The 21,627-nt window shown below is 45.6% G+C and overlaps 2 protein-coding genes and 1 pseudogene across 7 annotated transcripts in view; all 3 read right to left on the bottom strand.

Moving 5' to 3' along the window:
• The window catches only part of LOC143491525 (focal adhesion kinase 1-like), a 29,143-nt pseudogene extending 26,017 nt beyond the window's left edge, over positions 1–3,126 (bottom strand). Inside the window, exon 1 of the transcript XR_013125227.1 lies at positions 2,991–3,126. The product of XR_013125227.1 is annotated as a focal adhesion kinase 1-like (transcript). The remainder of the gene's footprint in view (positions 1–2,990) is intronic.
• Positions 3,127–4,569: 1,443 nt separating this feature from the next.
• On the bottom strand, positions 4,570–21,525 carry dennd3b (DENN/MADD domain containing 3b). 5 transcript variants are annotated; one of them, XM_076990590.1, is made up of 24 exons: positions 20,991–21,525; positions 20,285–20,452; positions 19,602–19,866; positions 17,631–17,746; positions 17,371–17,498; positions 16,947–17,058; positions 16,073–16,192; positions 15,730–15,948; positions 15,381–15,487; positions 14,960–15,115; positions 14,727–14,823; positions 14,554–14,657; positions 14,141–14,304; positions 13,189–13,710; positions 11,744–12,003; positions 11,298–11,468; positions 9,272–9,401; positions 8,870–8,977; positions 8,106–8,245; positions 7,363–7,544; positions 6,910–7,049; positions 6,526–6,716; positions 5,974–6,111; positions 4,570–5,862 (listed from the first exon to the last, which is right to left on the bottom strand). In XM_076990590.1, exons 2-24 carry the CDS (start codon positions 20,366–20,368, stop codon positions 5,638–5,640), a joined length of 3,879 nt encoding a protein of 1,292 aa, XP_076846705.1. In that variant the 5' UTR covers positions 20,369–20,452; positions 20,991–21,525; the 3' UTR covers positions 4,570–5,637. The 5 variants fall into 5 exon arrangements, with proteins under 5 accessions (XP_076846705.1, XP_076846707.1, XP_076846708.1 ...); XM_076990592.1 differs by having other exon boundaries at positions 6,532–6,716; XM_076990593.1 differs by having other exon boundaries at positions 6,604–6,716.
• Positions 18,094–19,140, bottom strand: LOC143491487 (uncharacterized; the record flags this gene model as incomplete). The annotated part of the gene is made up of 1 exon (XM_076990529.1): positions 18,094–19,140. A coding segment is annotated over one exon (1,047 nt), but the record flags the coding sequence as incomplete, so codon positions are not given.
• Positions 21,526–21,627: the final 102 nt, after the last annotated feature.

Raw genomic sequence — 21,627 nt, 5'->3', positions numbered from 1 at the left:
CTTCATCTCCAGTTCAACACCAAGGAGACAAATAAGGCACAGCAAGCATTCAATGAATTAATGAATATTAATGAATGATAATGAGGGTCTTACCATAACAAAAGCAGCTAAATGAAGAACTCTCTGCTCATTGTAATTAAAACTATTACTCACTGCTTCGTGCTAGTGTGAAATAAACTCTCTTTGAAGCTGGCAGTGAGCATCATATAAACGCATTTATTAGTCTCCTGCTTCGAGTTCCAGCTTGGCCACACGTCATCTGTGGTCAGGACTCCCGGAGGGAACAACTGGGAGTTTTCACAGAGTCTGAGATCTTGTAGCTGAACTCAGGTCAGTCTCAACACTCCTTACAATCAAACAATGACAAGACACCTTGGAGGTTATTAGTTCTTAAGGGAGTAAAATGAGGGCACAAAGACACTCAGAGTGTGTGTGTGTGTGTCGGAGTAGAGACCTCCCCCGGCCCCAGAGGGCTACATAACACAGTGTGTGTGTCATGTGTCTGAGTAGAGACCCCCCCACCCCAGAGGGCTACAGGGTAACAGGGAGGTGGGCTACACTAGTCTGATACTGGGTGACTACACTGAACACCAAGCATCTCAACAAACGCGTGTGTTGGCAGAGCACGTGTGATTTTGCAAGGAACATGCAAAACACAAAAACCCAATTCAATCCGTTACATTAATACCTCAGAACAGGACGTAATGTGAAGGGAATGAGTTTAAGCCTAAGAAATGTTACCAGGTCACAGTGAGACATAAAACAGCTCAACGGATCACAGCCCAGATGGTCTGGGAAGCTCACGTCATGGCAGCTAAGTTCCTCCGTGTGCGTGAGCAGTCAAGAACTGAGTAAAACATTCCTTACACGTGGTAACATCTGTAAACAAGGACACGTGCAGGTTTAAGCTGTGGCCCACACCTTCACAAGACCGGTCCTTACCCCCAGAACATATAGGCGCCGTTTTCTGGAGAATACTTAGTATATTCCAGCAATGCAGAGAGCTGGAGAGTTATGTTCAGACATGTCACACAGATCAGTTCCTCAAAACAAACGCAACACACACCAAAGATAGTAAACACAGTTACATCTGAACAATGAGTTGTGACACATTCCTTAGATTTAAAACAGAAAGATAAATCATTCAACTTCAGAAGGACGTGCTGTATCTAGTATTTCATTGTATTAGAATTTGAGTCTGATCAAGAGAGACTTGAGGAGCTACATTTTGGACTGTGTGTTACATGTACTGGGTTAGATATCCAATGATCTGGGTTACATGCTCGGTGAACTGGGTCACATACTCAGTTTAAGCACTCACTTAAACTCCTGCACACGGTCTCACTGGGCCCTTCTTTCTAATCACCAGCACTACTATTTTGCTGAGGAGCAGATTACAGTGAGAAGTCCAGAGTGTGACCCCACCCTAGTGTGACCCCACCCTAGTGTGACCCCACCCTAGCACGACCCACCCTAGTGTGACCCCACCCTAGTGTAACCCCACCCTAGCACGACCCCACCCTAGTGTGAGCCCACCCTAGTGTGACCCCACCCTAGTGTGAGCCCACCCTAGCACGACCCCACCCTAGTGTGACCTCACCCTAACGTGACCCTACCCTAACGTGAGCCTACCCTAACGTGACCCTACCGTAGCGTGACCCCACCCTAACGTGACCCCACCCTAGTGTGACCCCACCCTAGTGTGACCCCACCCTAGCACGACCCACCCTAGTGTGACCCCACCCTAGTGTAACCCCACCCTAGCACGACCCCACCCTAGTGTGAGCCCACCCTAGTGTGAGCCCACCCTAGCACGACCCCACCCTAGTGTGACCTCACCCTAACGTGACCTCACCCTAACGTGACCCTACCCTAACGTGAGCCTACCCTAACGTGACCCTACCGTAGCGTGACCCCACCCTAACGTGACCCCACCCTAGCGCGACCCCACCCTAGCGTGACCCTACCCTAACGTGACCCCACCCTAGCGTGACCCTACCCTAGCGTGACCCAAAAACTGTATCGGCAGTGACATTTCTGTGCACACGTTCCAGACAGGTGAGGTGACCGCTTCATGAGACCATCTAACTGGCTTCATCACTCCGATCAGTTGTGCATTCAAGTGTTCAGCTGTTCAGAAACGCTGTGAAATGTAACGTTCAGGTGATGTGTGACTTGCTGTGCTCCTGTACAGACATTCCTACTTACATTTGACCTGCCTCTAACTAAACTAAAGCCTTTTGAAATTAGCAAACTCTCCACAGGGAATTAGATTTTTTTACATAGTGAGAAGGTTTTCCAGTGATGGGGGATCTCCAACGTAGGGCCTTTAAAAACTATGACTGCCACACTGCAGAATGTGTAATAGCCATACAGCTTATCAAATGATTGTTTGAATACAATATTTTGTTTGGAGAACCCAAAAAACCGAACTAGATAACTGTGTATGTGTAATATTGTCATATTCCACATCATTATTATCATCACAATGGACTGTATGCATAATATGAACAGTGCCTACTGCCACGGTCTCTGCAGTGAAATAAATACTTCACGACCTTATAGCCCCCTGTGGACAGACAGCTCAAGCGAAGCCCCTAAACACAAACACCAGCATATTGGTGTAAGACCTTTTAAGTCAGCACAACTCTGCCATGTCGTGATACATATGTTTATACCTCTGTCTATTTCTGGAGCTGGTTGCAAACATGCCAGTGTACACAACCATCCCCTGGAGCAAGACAAGGTACGTTTACAGGAATCCAGAGGCTGACATTTACACAGTGGGGAAACAACCGACTCTGGTTAGTAGTTCTCGCATATCTGACCTGCACACAACGTTCACAGGCAAGTGAACCCCGAAGAGAGGGTCCATATGTCTGCACCACTGTAGGATCGGATGGTTCCACCTCATGGTAGACTAAATCAGGTCTGAAGTACCTCCAGTAATCATCAACACCAGCAGTATTTACTCTGACACACTCACATACCTCCACTGGTGCAGCTTAGAAAACTCCAAAACTGCATGATGTGCTCCCATGTATCCACACAAAAGCGATGTTTTCACCCCTGGCGTTTTTTTTTTTTTAAACCTGCGTCTTCCTCGTGGAACATACCTCAACCTGGCGCGCGCACCTACGGAGCTGCGCGTGCAGGCGCCTCCCTCCCCGCACGTGCTGGGACACGTCGGACCTCCAGCTCGCGCTGACAGCGATCTAGCTCATCCTACTGCTGTGTACTGGACGTGAATACAATAAACCGTTACTCACGTCCTACGGGCAGACTTACCGCCTCACGTGAACACCAAATAAAGAGATAAATAGAAATCAGGGGGTGAAGGCTGAAAACGAGACGGCGACAGCTTTGTACACAAACACCAGCGTTACAGTTAATGACATTCACAGCAGTCAAGTGAGGCACGAGCTCAGAATAACGGGAATGTTTACAAGGCAGCTGCAGGAGCATATTAGCTATCTGAGTTAGGCTTCGTGTAACTTCAGTGGCCCAGAGCGTCCCCAGTGCATTGCTCAGTGCTTTTCCTCGTGCTTTTCATTGTGCATTGCCCCGTGCATTGTGCTTTTCCCCGTGCATTGCTCAGTGCTTTTCCTCGTGCATTGCTCACTGCTTTTCCTCGTGCATTGCCCATACCTTCTGACAACAATGCACAGAGCTCCACGCACCGCATACGAAGCATTAAATGATCAGCGTTAGGCAGCTATACCAAAACTACATACAGCTACCGACCCAGCTAGTCCGCCTTTTATGATTTAGTCATTGCATATGCGCCTTTTCGGATTAAAAGAAGCATGACTGACAGGTCATGTTTTTGCTTGAATCTTGGTTTTAAGACATCATATCCGAGCAGTGTGCACGGTGCCTGTTTTACATTCTGTTTCCAGTCCAGGATCATTGTCAGTCGGAGCAGAAAAGCCTTCTGAGCCCCACAGCACAGCTACTACCCTCCAGATCTGGGTCTCCAACCCTGCTAACAGGCTAACAACACTGCAAGTTCATGCTCTCATAGCTGATATATATGTGTGTGTGTATTCCAGGAGGGTTACTGCACTCTTACCGTATTATTTACACCCGTTATCCCAGAAGCGATATTCTTTTTAGAAACGCTCTTGCTACGGATTATTGGGTTAGTGTGCGGATCCCGTGAGCGGAGTGTCCTGGTTCCTATAAAGCTCCGAGTGGGTCTGGTTTCTGGTCCGCAGCCCGAACTCCCCCCTCCTGTTCCCACCACCACACTGCACCCAGAATGAAGGCTTCAACATGGCTGACGCACAGTGCACTGACCCCGGGCTGCTCAAGCCCCTCTGACCCTACACACTATCACAAGAGATGCACGATATCTGACCCTACACACCATCAGAGATCTGCACCGAGATCTGACCCTACACACTAATCAGAGATCTGCACCGAGATCTGACCCTACACACTATCAGAGATCTGCACCGAGACGGTCGTTTCATTTTTCACTTTAAAATAGTATAGCAAGGGAACACACAAATTAGTAGAATAAAACTACTAATAAATGATAATATTCAGAAAACCATTAGTCCCCAATCATTGAACTAATCTGATTTTTTATTTGTTAAAATATTTAATGTGACCGATAATTATCAGCACCAGTCAATTACATGTCTTATGGGACATTTTGTCTGTACAATTATAACACACAAGCAGGGAGGCAGTGAACTACACCAACTGATATTCAATGACATTTGACATGATTATTTCCAAGCCAGCTATAATGTGAAACGATTTAACCTTTTAACAAAAGTGTGGGTGAAAAAAAATATTTAAATTCAACAATGCATTGTTCAAATCCAGATTGGGCAATATGGCAGATTGGATCTGTATCTGTATTGTAGTTTTCAAAACTACAGGGAAACCAGGTCCACATTGTCCATGAACACACTGGTCATATCAGACATATTTCAGGGACCCTTAAAGCTCGACTGGAGCTCACTGGTTGGTGAGGTTGGTTTGGGTTTTGTGGGGCTGAATTACGGGCTGGTGATTCGAGCCATATTAAACAGACACATTGTGAAGCTGCCCAGCTGAGACCGTATCAGATCTGTGGACTGTGGCATGTCTGAAGTGCCACTCAATTTGTTGACTTCAAGTAAATACTGAGATTTCATTATCAGCACAGAGAAGAAATGTTTAAATCTCCTCAGCAGGGACCTATGGCCTGGTGAGAGGTCTAAATGCCATTTGAACAGTCTCCTAGAGTCACCCAGTCTCCTAGTGGTTTTGACCCAGTCTCCTAGAGTCACCCAGTCTCCTAGTGGTTTTGACCCAGTCTCCTAGAGTCACCCAGTCTCCTAGTGGTTTTGACCCAGTCTCCTAGAGTCACCCAGTCTCCTAGAGTCACACAGTCTCCTAGAGTCACCCAGTCTCCTAGAGGTTTTGACCCAGTCTCCTAGAGTCACCCAGTCTCCTAGTGGTTTTGACCCAGTCTCCTAGAGTCACACAGTCTCCTAGTGGTTTTGACCCAGTCTCCTAGAGTCACACAGTCTCCTAGTGGTTTTGACCCAGTCTCCTAGAGTCACCCAGTCTCCTAGTGGTTTTGACCCAGTCTCCTAGAGTCACACAGTCTCCTAGTGGTTTTGACCCAGTCCTCGCCCTCTACTCTACTTTCCAGATGGCTATTTTGCCATCGTGTTCCGCGGAGCCGCTGAGGACGTAGCGGTCTTGGGCGGAGCAGAGAGCCTGGACGCTGTCCGTGTGAGCGTGTAGTTCCTTCTGCAAGCTCCGCCCCTCCAGGTCCAACACGAAGATCTTCCCGCTGTACCCGCTGTACCCGCTGTACCCGCTGGGTGCGGGACCACAGGCACGGCCGCCCACCCAGACCTGCAGGGAGTCAAGGAGAAGACACTGTTGTGGAGACGTTCCACAGACCTCCTACGCTACGCTGGGCACCTGTCCCAGCAGGACAGGCAGGTGGGCTCCTCAAATACACACCTGCTCCTTCACCCTGATCATGCACGTGATGCCCGAGCATTCTGGGAGCACGACCCTGTGGCTCGGCTCAGCCGGACCTGTTAAAGGCCACGCCCACAGCTCCCCTGAATCACCGAGGCCTGTCCAGATCTCTCCTCTCTGCAAGGGCGGGACAGGATGAGACAGGATGAGACACTGCTGGTCTGGTATACGAGGACATGTGTCCACGCTGAAGTGTTTATGCTTTTGTGATGCTACTTATTCAGTCAGCAAAATCTCTCATGTGGCATGACTGACAAAGACAATTATACCACATTATGCATGAATAATTAATAAAGTAATAACTGAATTAAGTTCTGTTTACACATAACACCCGGTCCCTCGACATCCTCTTAACAACATGAAAAGACACAAATTGGTGAATCCAAAAACAGCAGTATGGTGAAGAAAGCATCCGTCCTGTCTAATTATTCAAATGAGATGCAATAAAAACGTCCTAAATTAACGAGACTTTAGCTGTGGACAACTGCTTAATGCTCCATTAAACACGTTTTGTATTGGCCATTCTTTTACATTTGCCTCATCACGTGTTCGGGTGATAACAGCCGGGCTGGGTCTCGAGAAGCAGGTCGCGGTTCTGATCCCACCAACCTCTGGCACGAGCAGGAAGCTGTTGAAAGTGGCGGTGGTGTTCACCTCGGGGAGAGAGATCTTACGCTGGATCACGCTGGGTTTCTTCAGCTCCAAGATACAGTCTCTACCACCTAACACAGTACAGAAGACATATATCTCTTATTAGATTTGGATAAGCTGTTATGGGAGAATTTATTTACAGGCAAATCGTTCTCACAGTGTAATATTGTTTGTGATTTAATTGTTGGTCTTCAGGCTTCACATAATTGAAATCAATTGTGTTCAACTGTTGGAATAATGAAACGACAGCATGTGTTGCCTTACCACACCATAATGTGCCATTGTGAAGCTTCATGAACTTCAGACCTTCACAGTCCAAATGAAACTGCTTCTTCACCTTTAGAGTGAGAACATCCCAAACGATCACAGATCCATCAATACTGCAGGAGTACACCTGGGCATGGCTATGGAAAACACAAACACACAAACAACAGACACTTTAAATCAACATAACGCATACTCAATTAAGAGCTGAACTTGCGATTTTGCGATAGAAGTTGCGTCCAACACTGCCACCTGCTGCACACAGACATGTCCTGCAACGTGTTTCACAAAGAAATGAGGTGAAATGTAATTTATATGTAATTTTCACAATGTATGCACCGTAACCTGTATTGGACATGCACACATCACTAATAAGTCCTATATTTAAGACCACCATAGTTGTAAAATAGCAGTGTGGATGACATTTGACCCCAACATGACCACGTGGTCCACCTGAGCCGGAGACCACGCCCCTCCAGGGTGAGACCACGCCCCTCCAGGGTGAGGTCCGTGACGTCAGCTCGGTGCTCAGTCAGCTGCTTATGACACGACATGCTGCGTGTGTTGATGATGTAAATCACGGAATCCTGAGAACCAATCCACACCTGATCCTGGTCTAATCCCAGCATGCAATTCTGCGCACAAAAATAAAAAATATAAAACATGACTCAATATGTCTGTTCGGATGTCTTATTCTACTCAGTTTTATAGCAGGACCTTTTCTGCAGACTTACATAAACCTAAAGAGACGTGCTGAAAAGATCACGGCAAAAAAGACTACGGCCCTTTGATCCACATCCACTAGGGGGCACTGTAAGCACTTTATAAAGTATTTTGGGAGCTCCCTATATGATCTAATCTGTGCTACTCTCATATGAAGACTTGATGTGTACGCAGACAACACAACAAACTAGTCAGAACTTGTCACAGCAACAAAGCGAACAGCTGTCACAAATATTTACACACATGTAGAAATACGGCGCTAAACGTATGTTTATGTGACACTTGCTCTCTTCATCCATGATGCGTGGTTGTAACATAACTGGTATCACAACAACCCGAAACCTGCGGTTCTTAATCTGATAGTTCAGTAAACTCCCTCTTTAATAAAATATACAAATATACTAATATATACTAATATATACTAAAATTCTGACACCAGGTTGTCAGGACGCTGCTCTTCCGAGTCGTCTCACCAGTGGTTTAGTTCCCACTTGAATGCAGTTGGGTTTCATGGACCACGTAGCAGCATCGAACACCACAACCTTTCCTCCACTCAGGGCACACCAAAGCTTGGGTGTGTCAGCCGGGCCACCGTCAGACCGGGTCAGCTGGCCTGGGAGCGGAACCACACACAACAGACCCATGTTCTTCTACAAGGCTGGACAGGACACAGTGGCTTCGCGGTCTTCCTACACGGCTCTCGACATTACGTATAATGAGAGGTTTTGTGTAATAGCCATCCAAAGAAACATTGAAAATGTTGTTTGGGGTGTTTGGGTCAGGATATATCAAGATGACTGAACTGAACTCGAGCCGGCGTGTCTTGGGGGAGATAGAGGCAGGCTGTGTTAGTCCTAGTATGTTCAGAGCGATGCGTTGTGTCTGGACCACTGAACCGGTCCTGATACTCCTGACTAGTTTTATCACTAAAGCTAAATGGTCAGTATAACATTATTGCTTAAAATAAAATCTTGGGATTGTTAAAGGAAATGCAAATACACCTAAACCCAGCAGAGATCGTGACTGCTTTGTGGTCAACACCGTCCCAGTGTGTGTCGAAGAAAAAGCCTGTCAATAATAATATTTTAATCCCTTTAGGGTACTAATGCAAAGAGCATCTCCATCTTCCTAATATTCCTAATATTTAAAGAATGATGTAATCTCTGAGATCAAGAGAAGTACCAGCCTCAAAACAAACAGATCCATGAGAAATATAAATAAAGCCTTGCGTCCCAACCTGGTGTGTAGAGCAGGACACTCACAGCCTGTGGCGTGGTCATACACACAGACGGGTTTATCCTGTGCTTCAAGGTCTCCACTGTAGATTTAGGCACCGTTACAGGCACTACAGAAAAACAGAGATTCATCAAAGGCAAGAGATTTGCTGCTGTAGTGCGGAACGATAACTCTGCACCCATGACATTTGATACCAACATTCCTGCAGAAAACAAATATGATATTTATTTGGCTATTTTGTGCTGCGAGGCAGAAAAAATTTCCCAGACAAAATAAGAAAGTCGGACTGAACCGCAGATGCAAACTGCCGAAAAGAACCAGAGCACCTTCAGAGGTCAGAGAAGAGGTCAGAGAAGAGCCAGTTTGTGTTCACACAGGGCTGGGAGTTCATGTTCACGCCTACCCTCACGCCTCCTCCTGTTGTAGTGGGCCAGGGTGTGGGCAGCCAGCAGGGCCCGGGGCGTCTGCAGACAGCCCAGCACAGCGTCCAGCAGCAGGACGTTCGTCAGGGCCTGGTGCATGTGCTGAGGGTCCTGAAAGAGGAGCGTTACAGGACTTCACCACTTCAAGACAAAACCAGAACAACCCAGGTACGGGGGCGAGGACGTGTCCTGCATCACTGATAGCAGTTGTTCTCATTTCATATTTTCTTCATCGCACAAACCTAAATATCTGTAAATAATCACAATATAAACTGCAATAAAACTATTTTTAAAAAACCCAAATCTACTATTAATTGAAAAATGAATGCTGTGTCTTTAGAGGCAGTAAAGTGGGATTAGGAACAGTATTTAGATTTATGTAATAGCGTTTAAAGTGTATTAATAACTAGATCTTTCTGTGCGGATGGTCTTCTGTGGAGACAGGAAGTGGTAGGGTGTGTGTTATCTCCAGCCACAGGTCCACAGTGGAGGACCTCCAGGATGCTACAGCCTCATGTGTTAATGGAAACTTCCTTTAGTTTGTTTTATGTTTACACGTCCACCAGTAAAGTGGAACATGTCCGTACGTCTCCAGCACACACAGAACTGGTGCGGTTACCACCGCTGTGTCTCCAGCACACACAGAACTGGTGTGGTTACCACCGCTGTGTAGTGCTTGATATTCTGTCATTGGTGGTTTTGGTTATACTGTATGTTTTAATCTCAACGTTTAGCATGACAAAAACGATGTTCATTAAAAAAATTTATTTTAATGACAAAAATGTCATTCTGAATGGGATAAATGAATGTGGTTCTGAGAGGGGTTCTGGAGGACCCCTTGGTTCATCTGACCCTAGGGCTCCATTATCAGTGTGTTATGAATCAACCGGTTTCTAAGGATTTTTTTTTTTCTAATTAAAGGGATATTTTTTTTTTTACATTTTTTTTTACTTTTAGGCAGAGTTAAGGCTGAAAAACACAATAATTCTGTAAAGTCTAGTAGTTTTCACACAGTTCAAATGTAGTTTTAATGTATTGGAATAAGTATTTAGCTATGGTATTTTCAAGAATATATATGAATATATATGATGTCTCTCTGGCAGCTTAACTCAGCATTAGCGACAGCAGGAAGGGTTAGCCACATGATCTGACCAGCCTCGCTCACAGGAAAACCCACCATAAAAACATCACAACATGGTTCCCTCGGGCACCGAGAGCCTGAATTATGTGCAGGAAAGTCGTCTTTGTGTGAGAGGCTGCTTTCATATGGGTGAGTGGGTTCACAAAGTCTTTTAGCAAACCTCAATAAAGCAATGTAGAGGATGTCCATGATTTTAATATGTAACACTTATCTCCGAGCTGAATATCTTTTAATTGCAAATGTGAGCAAAATGTCACAATCTACAGTACTCTGTGCTCATGACCCTGGGGTTAATTTACACATCTGTTCTTAGACTGATATCTCCTAATGTTACACATGAGGAGGTTCAACGTCCTACAGCTGATCCAGAGCCTGTGATATATCCAAATACAACATGTGACATTACCATCTCACACTGGCACACCTGACATTACTGATGCCAACGCTAGTCCCACCCATCTCAAATCCAACAGAAGGCATAAATAAATAAGAAAAAAGAAAGGAACAATATCATTCTCTGTTTGCCAGTTCATAATACATTACTCACAAACAGAGGTGTATATTCCAGGTTCAGAAAGTAAAAGTTCTCACCAGGATTTTGCTCAGGCTTCCTGGATTGTGTTGATTCCACTAATTTTACCTGGATTGCACTAATTAGAAAATGTAGCAAGCTTGAGTAAAATCCTGGTGAGGACTTTTACTTTCTGAACCTGGAATTGACACAAACGCTCACAAACGCTTTCAATAACGTAACAGAAGATGATCATTAAAACGAGTAGACAGGCCCTTTAATGCTCCCGCTGTCACCACCCTGCATTAAAACTCAAATAACAACTACATTACCCAGAAGGCAGAGATGCGTCTACCTTATGGGCGTCGGCCATGCACCTGCCTGCCCACATCTCCTTCACCATTAAGCCCCACAGGTCGCACTCAGTCTTCAGATTTGCCTCAAAGATCTCCTTCCTCAGGGTGCTCTTGATCTTCAGAGTAGGAACGCGCAGCAGGAGGATTGGAGCTGCTGAGATCTTCACCTCCTTTAGGAAGACCAGCAGCTATCAGGCTCAACCAGCAGAATCAACCATCAAGACTCCACCAGGAGAATCATCAGTTCTAGCAGCCTGGCCTTTAAACGGTGATCTGTTACTTCTGTCTGATCTGTTACTTACCGCCTGCCTACTCTACGTACTGTAGTAATGTAATCATTTTTATAAAATCCAAATGCCTAACCACTAGCAAAAGTCCTGAATCTTTGATAAGAAAATGATAATAGCAAAACATGTTGAAACATTACTAATATGAAAAGACAAACCTCAATGTCTCTGAATCTAGTAATTTCAACATATCCTGGTCTCCCCTCTGTGAGTAGGAAGAGCCTCTTCTGTGTCATTGCAATCTTCCCCACACCGTGACTGGTCTTGACAGAGCTGGAGAGCTTGTACACACACTCATTACTGTCCAGATGGGTGATGACTTCAGCAGGCAGGTGAACGTCTTGGGCTTGGGCTTCTGTCTCCTTCCAAAATGTATAAAACAGTCGGAACAGCTCTGGATCCACTGCCTTCTGCTGACCTGCACAATGACCATCAGGCTCTGTGTTATCTTTCACACTGTTGCTGCAAATTGTTTGACATTTGTATTCACACCATCTGACGGTCTGTCTTTTCTTAACTGGCCAGTAGAAGTGATTTGTGGTCTCTTGGAAACCCTGTTCTTACAGTTCTATAAAACCGCTCAGGTTTAAGAGAAACAGGGGACAGACGTCAGTGCACAGAGCAAAGAAATACAGAAACTACAATTACAATTTTAAAAAGTTCATCAGTAAATAAGCAAATAAAAAAGTCAGCTGATTAAGTAAATCGAACAAACCCAAAGTGTTGCTAACCACCATGTTGCTAGAGACTGAGCAAGGACCGAGTGTTTCAACATCTTAAGAAACAAGCAGAAACATGCAAATGCATTCCATAAATCTCTCTGTCTCTCTCTCTCTCCTCCATCTCTCGTTGGGAGGTGGGTAGACAGCCCCACTGCCAGACTGAGCACATGTGCTTGTTAAATACTGCACACCCACAGTTAAATACTGTCAAATACTGCACACTCAGTTAAATAGTGTTAAATACTACACACCCACAGTTAAATACAGTTAAATACTGCACACCCACAGTTAAATACTGTCAAATACTGCACACTCAGTTAAATAGTGTTAAATACTGCACACCCACAGTTAAATACAGTTAAATACTGCACACCCACTGTTAAATACTGTCAAATACTGCACACTCAGTTAAATAGTGTTAAATACTGCACACCCACAGTTAAATACTGCACACCCACAGTAAAATACTGTTAAATACTGCACACTCACAGTCAAATACTGTTAAATACTGCACACTCACAGTTAAATACTGTTAAATACTGGACACTCACAGTTAAATACTGGACACTCACAGATAAATACTGTTAAATACTGCACACCCACAGATAAATACTGTTAAATACTGCTCTCTCCCTCCAGCCTCTAGAAAGTTACATTATCTATTACATTAAATTATTTAGATATTGTTGAAGATACACACTGTGAGAAACCACAACTCCCCATAATAGGAGCATTTATTTCACATCATAAAACAATCAATAAATCAGTGTTATCATAAACCTTAAATGAATATTGAGTGAACAAACAAAAAGATCATACACTTAGATGTAAAACATGATGTAAAGTCAAGGAGCATGTGAGAAGACCGTGGTAGATCATACCATCAGTGAGAGCTTCGAATAACCTGTGGATGGTTGGCACGTCCCTGACGATGCCGGACTCCTGAATGACCTTCACAAACTCCTCGGAGAGCAGGGGGGTTCTGGGCAGGGTGAAGGTCTTCACGTGGTCATCAGGCACCACAACACTCTTCTCATCGCTCCTCACCTTGCACAGGAGACGTTTGAGGTCTGGACGCTTCTCGGCCTCGGCCATCTCCTCTTTCCGCAGGGAGTCCACCAGCGTCCGCACCAGCTCGTTGGGAAACAGCTCCACGTCGGTTTTGTACAGGTTCTGAAAGTCGCTGAGGGCCTCTAAGCGTTTGGAGTTTGAGGCGTTGATGAGGCCCCGCAGGTAGAAGTATCTGGCCAGCAGATAAGAGTCCCCACTGGGCAGAGAGGCCATAGCCTTCCTGAGCTGGTGAGTCACCTCAGTGTAATAGTGGTGCACATGATGATACACCAGAGGTGGAGGGAAGTCAGGCAACTTAAAAGTCCTCACTGGCTTGGCAGGCATGGTCAGAGCTGTTGACACAAGGAACAGTTGACAGGAGTAACACATGTCAGGGAGACAGAGATGGTCACCGTAGATTATATGTGTAACCTCTCAGACTGCCCAGTGAACAGAGTGACACTCACAAATATAACATTGCAAAGTCAAAACCCTCATATATTTCTTTCTTTATCAAAACGGTATTGCCATTGTTTCATTGAAAAGAAATAAACATATGAAAAATTATATAATAAAAATGTATTAATGTAATAATTAATTTAATAATAAAAACAGATAAATTAGGATCAAATCAGACTTCTCAATAGATGTATACCTTATCTATATTATAATATACACGTAACTAGGCTCATACAAAAGCAAGTATTAAATCTCAATTAAATCTTAAGGAACCAATTGATAATTAAGATGTTAATATGTCATCTATTAGTGGAGGTGTCTTACAGCAGTCAGAAGCAGCCGGGCTGAGGGAGGTCTGTGTGGGGCTGCTACAGATGTTCTCCTCATCCAGACTAGCTAAGCTGGTGCCCACACACTCACTCAGACTGTATTTGTGCGCCAGTTCCTGCATGGTGGGCCTGCGAGGGTTCTCGGGCCCAGCTTTGATCCTGTAACACAAAACTTTATTACAAATGCTTGGCGTTTTGGTGGTTGTTTTTTATTGTTGCTGTTGTTATTGTAGTAGGACGTCTCCAGGGAGATAAGTTGAGCTTTTCCACTTAAAAAGCAACTTAAACAGCTCCACAAACAAAAGTGTCAAACTCCTCATCCCCAGACACTTGTGTTTGGACTTGTTAAGTGCTCTGAACTTATCTGGAGAGCTTGGTAGGTCCGTGTTCTGAGACAGGTCCGCGTACCTCTGGGCTTCACGTCGAGTATCAAGCTCCATCCGTGTGAACGCATCTGTCTTTCTACACAGACGCTCTTTCAGGAAGGAATGAAAAATGTAGGTCTTCAGAACCTAACAATGAAAACAGACGTTACGGCACCTGGTTCCCACAGACCTGAGATGATCAAAAGTGAGGGTTACCTTCCTGTAGAACGGCTGGTCCTGGGACTCTCTGCTCTTAAGAAACTCTTCAGTATTAAAAACCCTGTGTTCATAATTGAGGTAATCACTGACATCCCTGAGAAAAAAAGCATCAAATCAACAGATTCATACATACATATACAGCATATATATTACAGTATATATTAGTTTAGTAATAAACTGTGAGATTTGTTGAAATGTAGCTAATTTCTTCCTAACAAGTACTAGCTAACCTAAAGACACCGACGACGAACTCCAGGACGACTTTCTGTATTTCTAAGTTGAGGTTTTGCTGCCATCTTCTCCGTTTGACACGCAGGTCATTAATGTCCACACATGTGCCCTGGTGAACTGTGTGTACATCATAATGTAACTGAAGGCCTCTTCTCCTGCTCACAAAACACACACACACACACACACACACACACACACACACACACACACATACACACACACACATACACACACACACATACACACACACACACACACACACACACAGGAGTTCCACTGTCGGTATATGTAAGAGGGAATTCGTTTCACTTCAGTTGGTGTTCACGTGTTCTGGCGGGGACCGACGCTCCGAGCTGCCACAGAGCCCAGGTGGATGTTCGCGGGAACCTGAGGGTCTTTTCCCCCTGAGATACTTCTTACCGTCTCTTAAAACACTGAGCAGCAGAATGCGGTGCTTGCGGTATGTCAGCAGAGCCTGAGGAGATGGTCCCTTCATCAATATTGATCAAAATCAGGTCATCTGTCTCCTGATTCATGGAAAAACATTCACATTACCAGCAGGAATAAAATGAAAATGATGGGGGATCTCTATGGATCTACGGTCTCAGAGGACGAGCAGATATATACAGCATATGACACAGTGAGGTATGACACATTATTCTGTGAAGACGGCCCTCTGAAAGACGAAGTCCTCAACCACCACCAACACAACCATCTCAACGTGCTCAGAGAAGCACACTCCTCCTCTGGTATGAACCCACGGCGTTACCTCCACAACCTCCTTGTAGTGGCCGAGGTGGCAGCCCATGATGAACGCGGTGGGGGCCATGAGGAAGTCCAGCATCTGTCCGGAGAGGACGGGGACCAGCGGGTGTTGCCAGCGCAGCGGGTGAACGTACAGCAGGAAACACTGGGCTACCAGGGTCAGCCGGGCCCAGTCTGACGAGAAGAACACCAGCCTCTGCTCAGTCAGGATACACGTCATGATCTGGAGACCAAGGGGAACACGGCAGGTCTTCAGCTGGCCTGATGTGTTCACTCTTTCTTTTTACTTGTCCCATTTTGACAGACTGCCGAAGTGTGTGTGTGTGTGTGTGTGTGTGTGTGTGGACCTGCAACAGCGTCCTTGGTCTGAAACACAGGAACGGGAGGTGAAGGTCCAGGTCTATGACAGGGTGGTCTTCGTCCTCTCTGGACGGAAGCTCTATTGTCAGGGGTCGCAAGGTGAACAGCTGACAGGAAACCAAAACATTCTCAGTTGTAATTTGAGACTTATTTAGATTTTTTAGCAAAGCAAAATAAACATTTAAGATATATTTAAAACATTTAATTATTTATATTTGTACCTAATTTACCACCACATTATCTCATTAACACAACTAAAATGCTTCTAAAATTGTGTATTTATGTATGTGATGTTATATAAATACATGGGAATGTGCATAGGCCCATTTGCACTCCCTGAGTTTTATTCAGAGTGAAATGAACCGTGCTGAACCCAGCACATAACTGCTGAACCCAGCACATAACTGCTGAACCCAGAACATAACTACTGAACCCAGCACATAACTGCTGACCCAGCACCTAACTACTGAACCCAGCACCTAACGGCTGAACCCAGCACATAACTACTGAACCCAGGACATAACTGCTGACCCAGCACCTAACGGCTGAACCCAGCACATAACTACTGAACCCAGCACATAACTGCTGACCCAGCACCTAACGGCTGAACCCAGCACCTAACTACTGAACCCAGCACCTAATGGCTGAACCCAGCACTTAACTACTGAACCCAGCACCTAACGGCTAAACCCAGCACCTAACGGCAAAACCCAGCACCCAACTACTGAACCCAGCACCTAACTACTGAACCCAGCACCTAATGGCTGAACCCAGCACCTAATGGCTGAACCCAGCACCTAACTACTGAACCCAGCACCTAACTACTGAGCCCAGCACCTAAAGAATAACAGCACCACTCACCACATGCAGTGGTCCAGGGGGTGGAATGGGAACCAGTGCCAGCTTGGCTGCAAACTCCTTCACTCTCTCATCAAAGTCTACAGTGTGGCAGGTCTTGAGTTGCCCCAGGAGGCTACGGTGCACAAGAGAAGCAAAGCAGGTCTATTAAAATGGAGGTCTGTACTCCCCCTCTACACGGCCACAGATCTCAGTCTGTCTCCCATTCTGAGTACAATCACACCCCACAACGCTACCCGCTAGGAGCTCACAGACTAAACGTTAAGTGAATCCTGTACGTCCTGTCACATAAATCACTGGTTTAGTGAGCTTTACTTCTCCAACGAAGCACAACCTTCAGTCTGAGTGCTGTTAGTTTGCAACATGTGTGTTTAATAGGCAGGGTAAAAGAATACCCGGGGGGCAGCTCAAGACACCCGGCCCTTACCATGACAGGCAGTCCTTTATGGCATTGTAGTAGGGCTGTTTGGATATAACACACACACCGTAGGGTACGTAAAGTTGGGGAGGTTTGGATCCACTACTGTTCTCACACTGCGCCCCCTCCTGGAGTACCTACAGTACACATAAAATTCCACCATGTGCCATCCCTTATTACTGTTTAAAATCAATTCCTTCATGGGCGTATCATCATACATAAAAAACAGTGATACTATGGCAATGTCAATTAAAATCAAATAGGCGAACCGGCATGGATCTGTAATACTGAACAACCACCCCGTGTGAGTGGTTCCCAAAGACATCAGTGAACACCAAAGAGTGGAAATTAGCGTCCCTCTGCTCCTTGGACACCTGAAGGCCTCCTGGTATAAGAGAAAGAGTGCAAATGAAAGAATGCAAATGAAAGAGTGCTAATGAAAGAGTGCTGATGAAATCAGCCACTGGAATCTGTGATTACACCAATCAACACGAATGTTTCTGTTCCTAGTTTGTGTGAGGTAGGTGAGGTGGGTGATGTTTCTGTTCCTAGTTTGTGTGAGGTAGGTGAGGTGGGTGATGTTTCTGTTCCTGGTTTGTGTGAGGTAGGTGAGGTGGGTGATGTTTCTGTTCCTAGTTTGTGTGAGGTAGGTGAGGTGGGTGATGTTTCTGTTCCTGGTTTGTGTGAGGTGGGTGATGTTTCTGTTCCTAGTTTGTGTGAGGTGGGTGATGTTTCTGTTCCTGGTTTATGTGAGGTAGGTGAGGTGGGTGATGTTTCTGTTCCTGGTTTATGTGAGGTGGGTGAGGTGGGTGATGTTTCTGTTCCTGGTTTATGTGAGGAAGGTGAGGTGGGTGATGTTTCTGTTCCTAGTTTGTGTGAGGTAGGTGAGGTGGGTGATGTTTCTGTTCCTGGTTTGTGTGAGGTAGGTGAGGTGGGTGATGTTTCTGTTCCTAGTTTGTGTGAGGTAGGTGAGGTGGGTGATGTTTCTGTTCCTGGTTTATGTGAGGTGGGTGAGGTGGGTGATGTTTCTGTTCCTGGTTTATGTGAGGAAGGTGAGGTGGGTGATGTTTCTGTTCCTAGTTTGTGTGAGGTAGGTGAGGTGGGTGATGTTTCTGTTCCTGGTTTGTGTGAGGTAGGTGAGGTGGGTGATGTTTCTGTTCCTGGTTTATGTGAGGTGGGTGAGGTGGGTGATGTTTCTGTTCCTAGTTTGTGTGAGGTGGGTGAGGTGGGTGATGTTTCTGTTCCTGGTTTGTGTGAGGTAGGTGAGGTGGGTGATGTTTCTGTTCCTGGTTTGTGTGAGGTGGGTGAGGTGGGTGATGTTTCTGTTCCTGGTTTGTGTGAGGTGGGTGAGGTGGGTGATGTTTCTGTTCCTGGTTTATGTGAGGAAGGTGAGGTGGGTGATGTTTCTGTTCCTAGTTTGTGTGAGGTAGGTGAGGTGGGTGATGTTTCTGTTCCTGGTTTGTGTGAGGTAGGTGAGGTGGGTGATGTTTCTGTTCCTAGTTTGTGTGAGGTAGGTGAGGTGGGTGATGTTTCTGTTCCTGGTTTATGTGAGGTGGGTGAGGTGGGTGATGTTTCTGTTCCTGGTTTATGTGAGGAAGGTGAGGTGGGTGATGTTTCTGTTCCTAGTTTGTGTGAGGTAGGTGAGGTGGGTGATGTTTCTGTTCCTGGTTTGTGTGAGGTAGGTGAGGTGGGTGATGTTTCTGTTCCTGGTTTATGTGAGGTGGGTGAGGTGGGTGATGTTTCTGTTCCTGGTTTATGTGAGGTAGGTGAGGTGGGTGATGTTTCTGTTCCTAGTTTGTGTGAGGTAGGTGAGGTGGGTGATGTTTCTGTTCCTGGTTTATGTGAGGTAGGTGAGGTGGGTGATGTTTCTGTTCCTGGTTTGTGTGAGGTAGGTGAGGTGGGTGATGTTTCTGTTCCTGGTTTATGTGAGGTAGGTGAGGTGGGTGATGTTTCTGTTCCTGGTTTGTGTGAGGTGGGTGAGGTGGGTGATGTTTCTGTTCCTGGTTTATGTGAGGTAGGTGAGGTGGGTGATGTTTCTGTTCCTGGTTTATGTGAGGTAGGTGAGGTGGGTGATGTTTCTGTTCCTAGTTTGTGTGAGGTGGGTGAGGTGGGTGATGTTTCTGTTCCTAGTTTGTGTGAGGTAGGTGAGGTGGGTGATGTTTCTGTTCCTGGTTTGTGTGAGGTGGGTGAGGTGGGTGATGTTTCTGTTCCTGGTTTGTGTGAGGTAGGTGAGGTGTTACCAGGGAAACAGAGCTGGGGCAAGGCCACCAGGTCCAGGTCTTTGGGTACGGACATGTCCTCCTGGGGTGGCTCGGTGCCCGCCACGCCCCCAGGAACCAGCGCGTGTTTGTCACTCTTCTTCTTGATGAAAGAGCGACGCCGCTGGGCCCGGCCAGGACCTCCCGGTCCAGGATCACACTGGGTCTCCTTCTTCACAAACGGAGGAGAGTGGACCTGCAGGATCTGTGGGTCGAGCTGGGGGAGGGGAGCGTCGGTCTCCTGCTGCTGAGACCAATCAGACACGCCCGGGGAAGAAGAACTCAATCATTCTTCTATCACTGTGTGCTGGACCTGATTTTTCCGTCTTAATAAGATGATGTAGTTTGATGTGTTGTCTGCTGTAATGGGGTTGATCTCTCAAACCCAGTTTAACTCTGGGAAGAGATTGTATTTTGACTATTTTGAAAAGGAATGGGTCATCTAGAGTATAGTAGCTACACAAATTCTAACTCTTTTTAAAACAATTACAATTAAATAACATTCGTATTTTAACTATTGGCAAACGTTTAATTTAATTTCTTATTGCACGGTTATTTTCAAAGCAGTCTAAATGCCCGTCTTTACCCGAACAAGAACAACCAAGAGCATTTATGTCCTGCAGCACGTACTGTGACTGCTGCAGACCTGAAATTAAAGTTCTCACCTCACAAACCTCCTTCAGGTTGTCGTTTGAGACGCCAACAACAACACAAGCTTCCAGGAACACAGAGGTGAGAAGTTCGGCCATTTAAACGCTTAAGATCCCATAAACTTGTTGCTCACATTGGTGATTTCATAGATTTTATTATTTCTATCTCGGTTATGTTGCTTCCTTCAAAAATAAACACAAAATAACACACATTAAACGTTAAAAATTAAAGGTCTGAAAGGTTATGTAGCTAATAAGAGATGACTGTTTACAGTGTATGTGTGTAACACTGTATGTGTAATTACAGTGTATGTGTATGTAACACTATGTGTAATTAGTGTATGCGTGTGTAACACTGTATGTGTAATTACAGTGTATGTGTAACACTATGTGTAATTACAGTGTATGCGTATGTAACACTGTATGTGTAATTACAGTGTATGCGTATGTAACACTGTATGTGTAATTACAGTGTGTGTAATCTAGTTACTTTTAGGAGCTGCTGATCTAAACGCGACTCGTGTTGTAAGAATATAAAATCCCTTCTGAGTTAATGTGGAAACACGGACTATGGACAGAGACGGTAAAACAAATCGCCTGAAACACTATCGCGTCTCAAAAAGTGACAGACCGGCTGTTGCCATATTTGTTGTGGTGAACAACAAAAACACATAACAGAAGTGAATAAACCAGACGAACACACCTGCGGGTTTGGACTCACCGTTACGGTTCACACAGTTAAACCCGTCACACGGTGACTGTGTGATAGCGGTGATCCCGCATTACGCGCTGCTGGAGTCCTGTCTCCTCAGTCCGTAGTCCCGTGTCTCCTCTGTCCGTTGTCCCGTGTCTTCTCAGTCCGTAGTCCCGTGTCTCCTCTCAGTCCGTAGTCCCGTGTCTCCTCTCAGTCCGTAGTCCCGTGTCTCCTCAGTCCGTAGTCCCGTGTCTCCTCTCAGCCCGTAGTCCCGTGTCTCCTCTCAGCCCGTAGTCCCGTGTCTCCTCTCAGCCCGTAGTCCCGTGTCTCACCTGTCTGTAGTCGTTTTATCCCGTGGTCTTGGGTGGACATGAAGGCAGAGGAAACACTCCAACTCCAACTAACACTGTTGATTACACTTCGACTTATGGTGTTAAATACTTTAGTGTTGTGGTTTCTGGACAAAGATACTTGAAACAGACGGAGGTTTAGTGGAGGAATAGCGACGTTATCTGGAAGACTGCAAGTTCAAATCCTTTATGAATATGTGGTTGTAGTCAGTCCTGCAACTGGAAACTTCAGGCGCTCCCTCCACGTTTTGAGAAAACAGCACTGCCATCTAGTGACTCAGTTTAATCATTTTATTCCACAAATATATTCATGT

Source organism: Brachyhypopomus gauderio, unplaced genomic scaffold (assembly GCF_052324685.1).
Source record: "Brachyhypopomus gauderio isolate BG-103 unplaced genomic scaffold, BGAUD_0.2 sc76, whole genome shotgun sequence".
Taxonomy (NCBI): domain Eukaryota; kingdom Metazoa; phylum Chordata; class Actinopteri; order Gymnotiformes; family Hypopomidae; genus Brachyhypopomus; species Brachyhypopomus gauderio.
The sequence above is the reverse complement of the archived record's forward strand: the minus strand, read 5'-3'. Positions and strand labels throughout refer to the sequence as shown.

What these genes read in the sequence shown, in the direction of transcription:
- dennd3b (XM_076990590.1), bottom strand. Translation starts at nt 20,368, where the DNA reads ATGGCCGAACTTCTCACCTCTGTGTTCCTGGAAGCTTGTGTTGTTGTT. An exon ending in ACCAGCCGTTCTACAGGAAG is followed by an intron (nt 14,658 to 14,726) that starts GTAACCCTCACT and finishes TTTCATTGTTAG; the next exon opens with GTTCTGAAGACCTACATTTT. An exon ending in AAGTGGGAACTAAACCACTG is followed by an intron (nt 7,545 to 8,105) that starts GTGAGACGACTC and finishes TTTTGTGCGCAG; the next exon opens with AATTGCATGCTGGGATTAGA.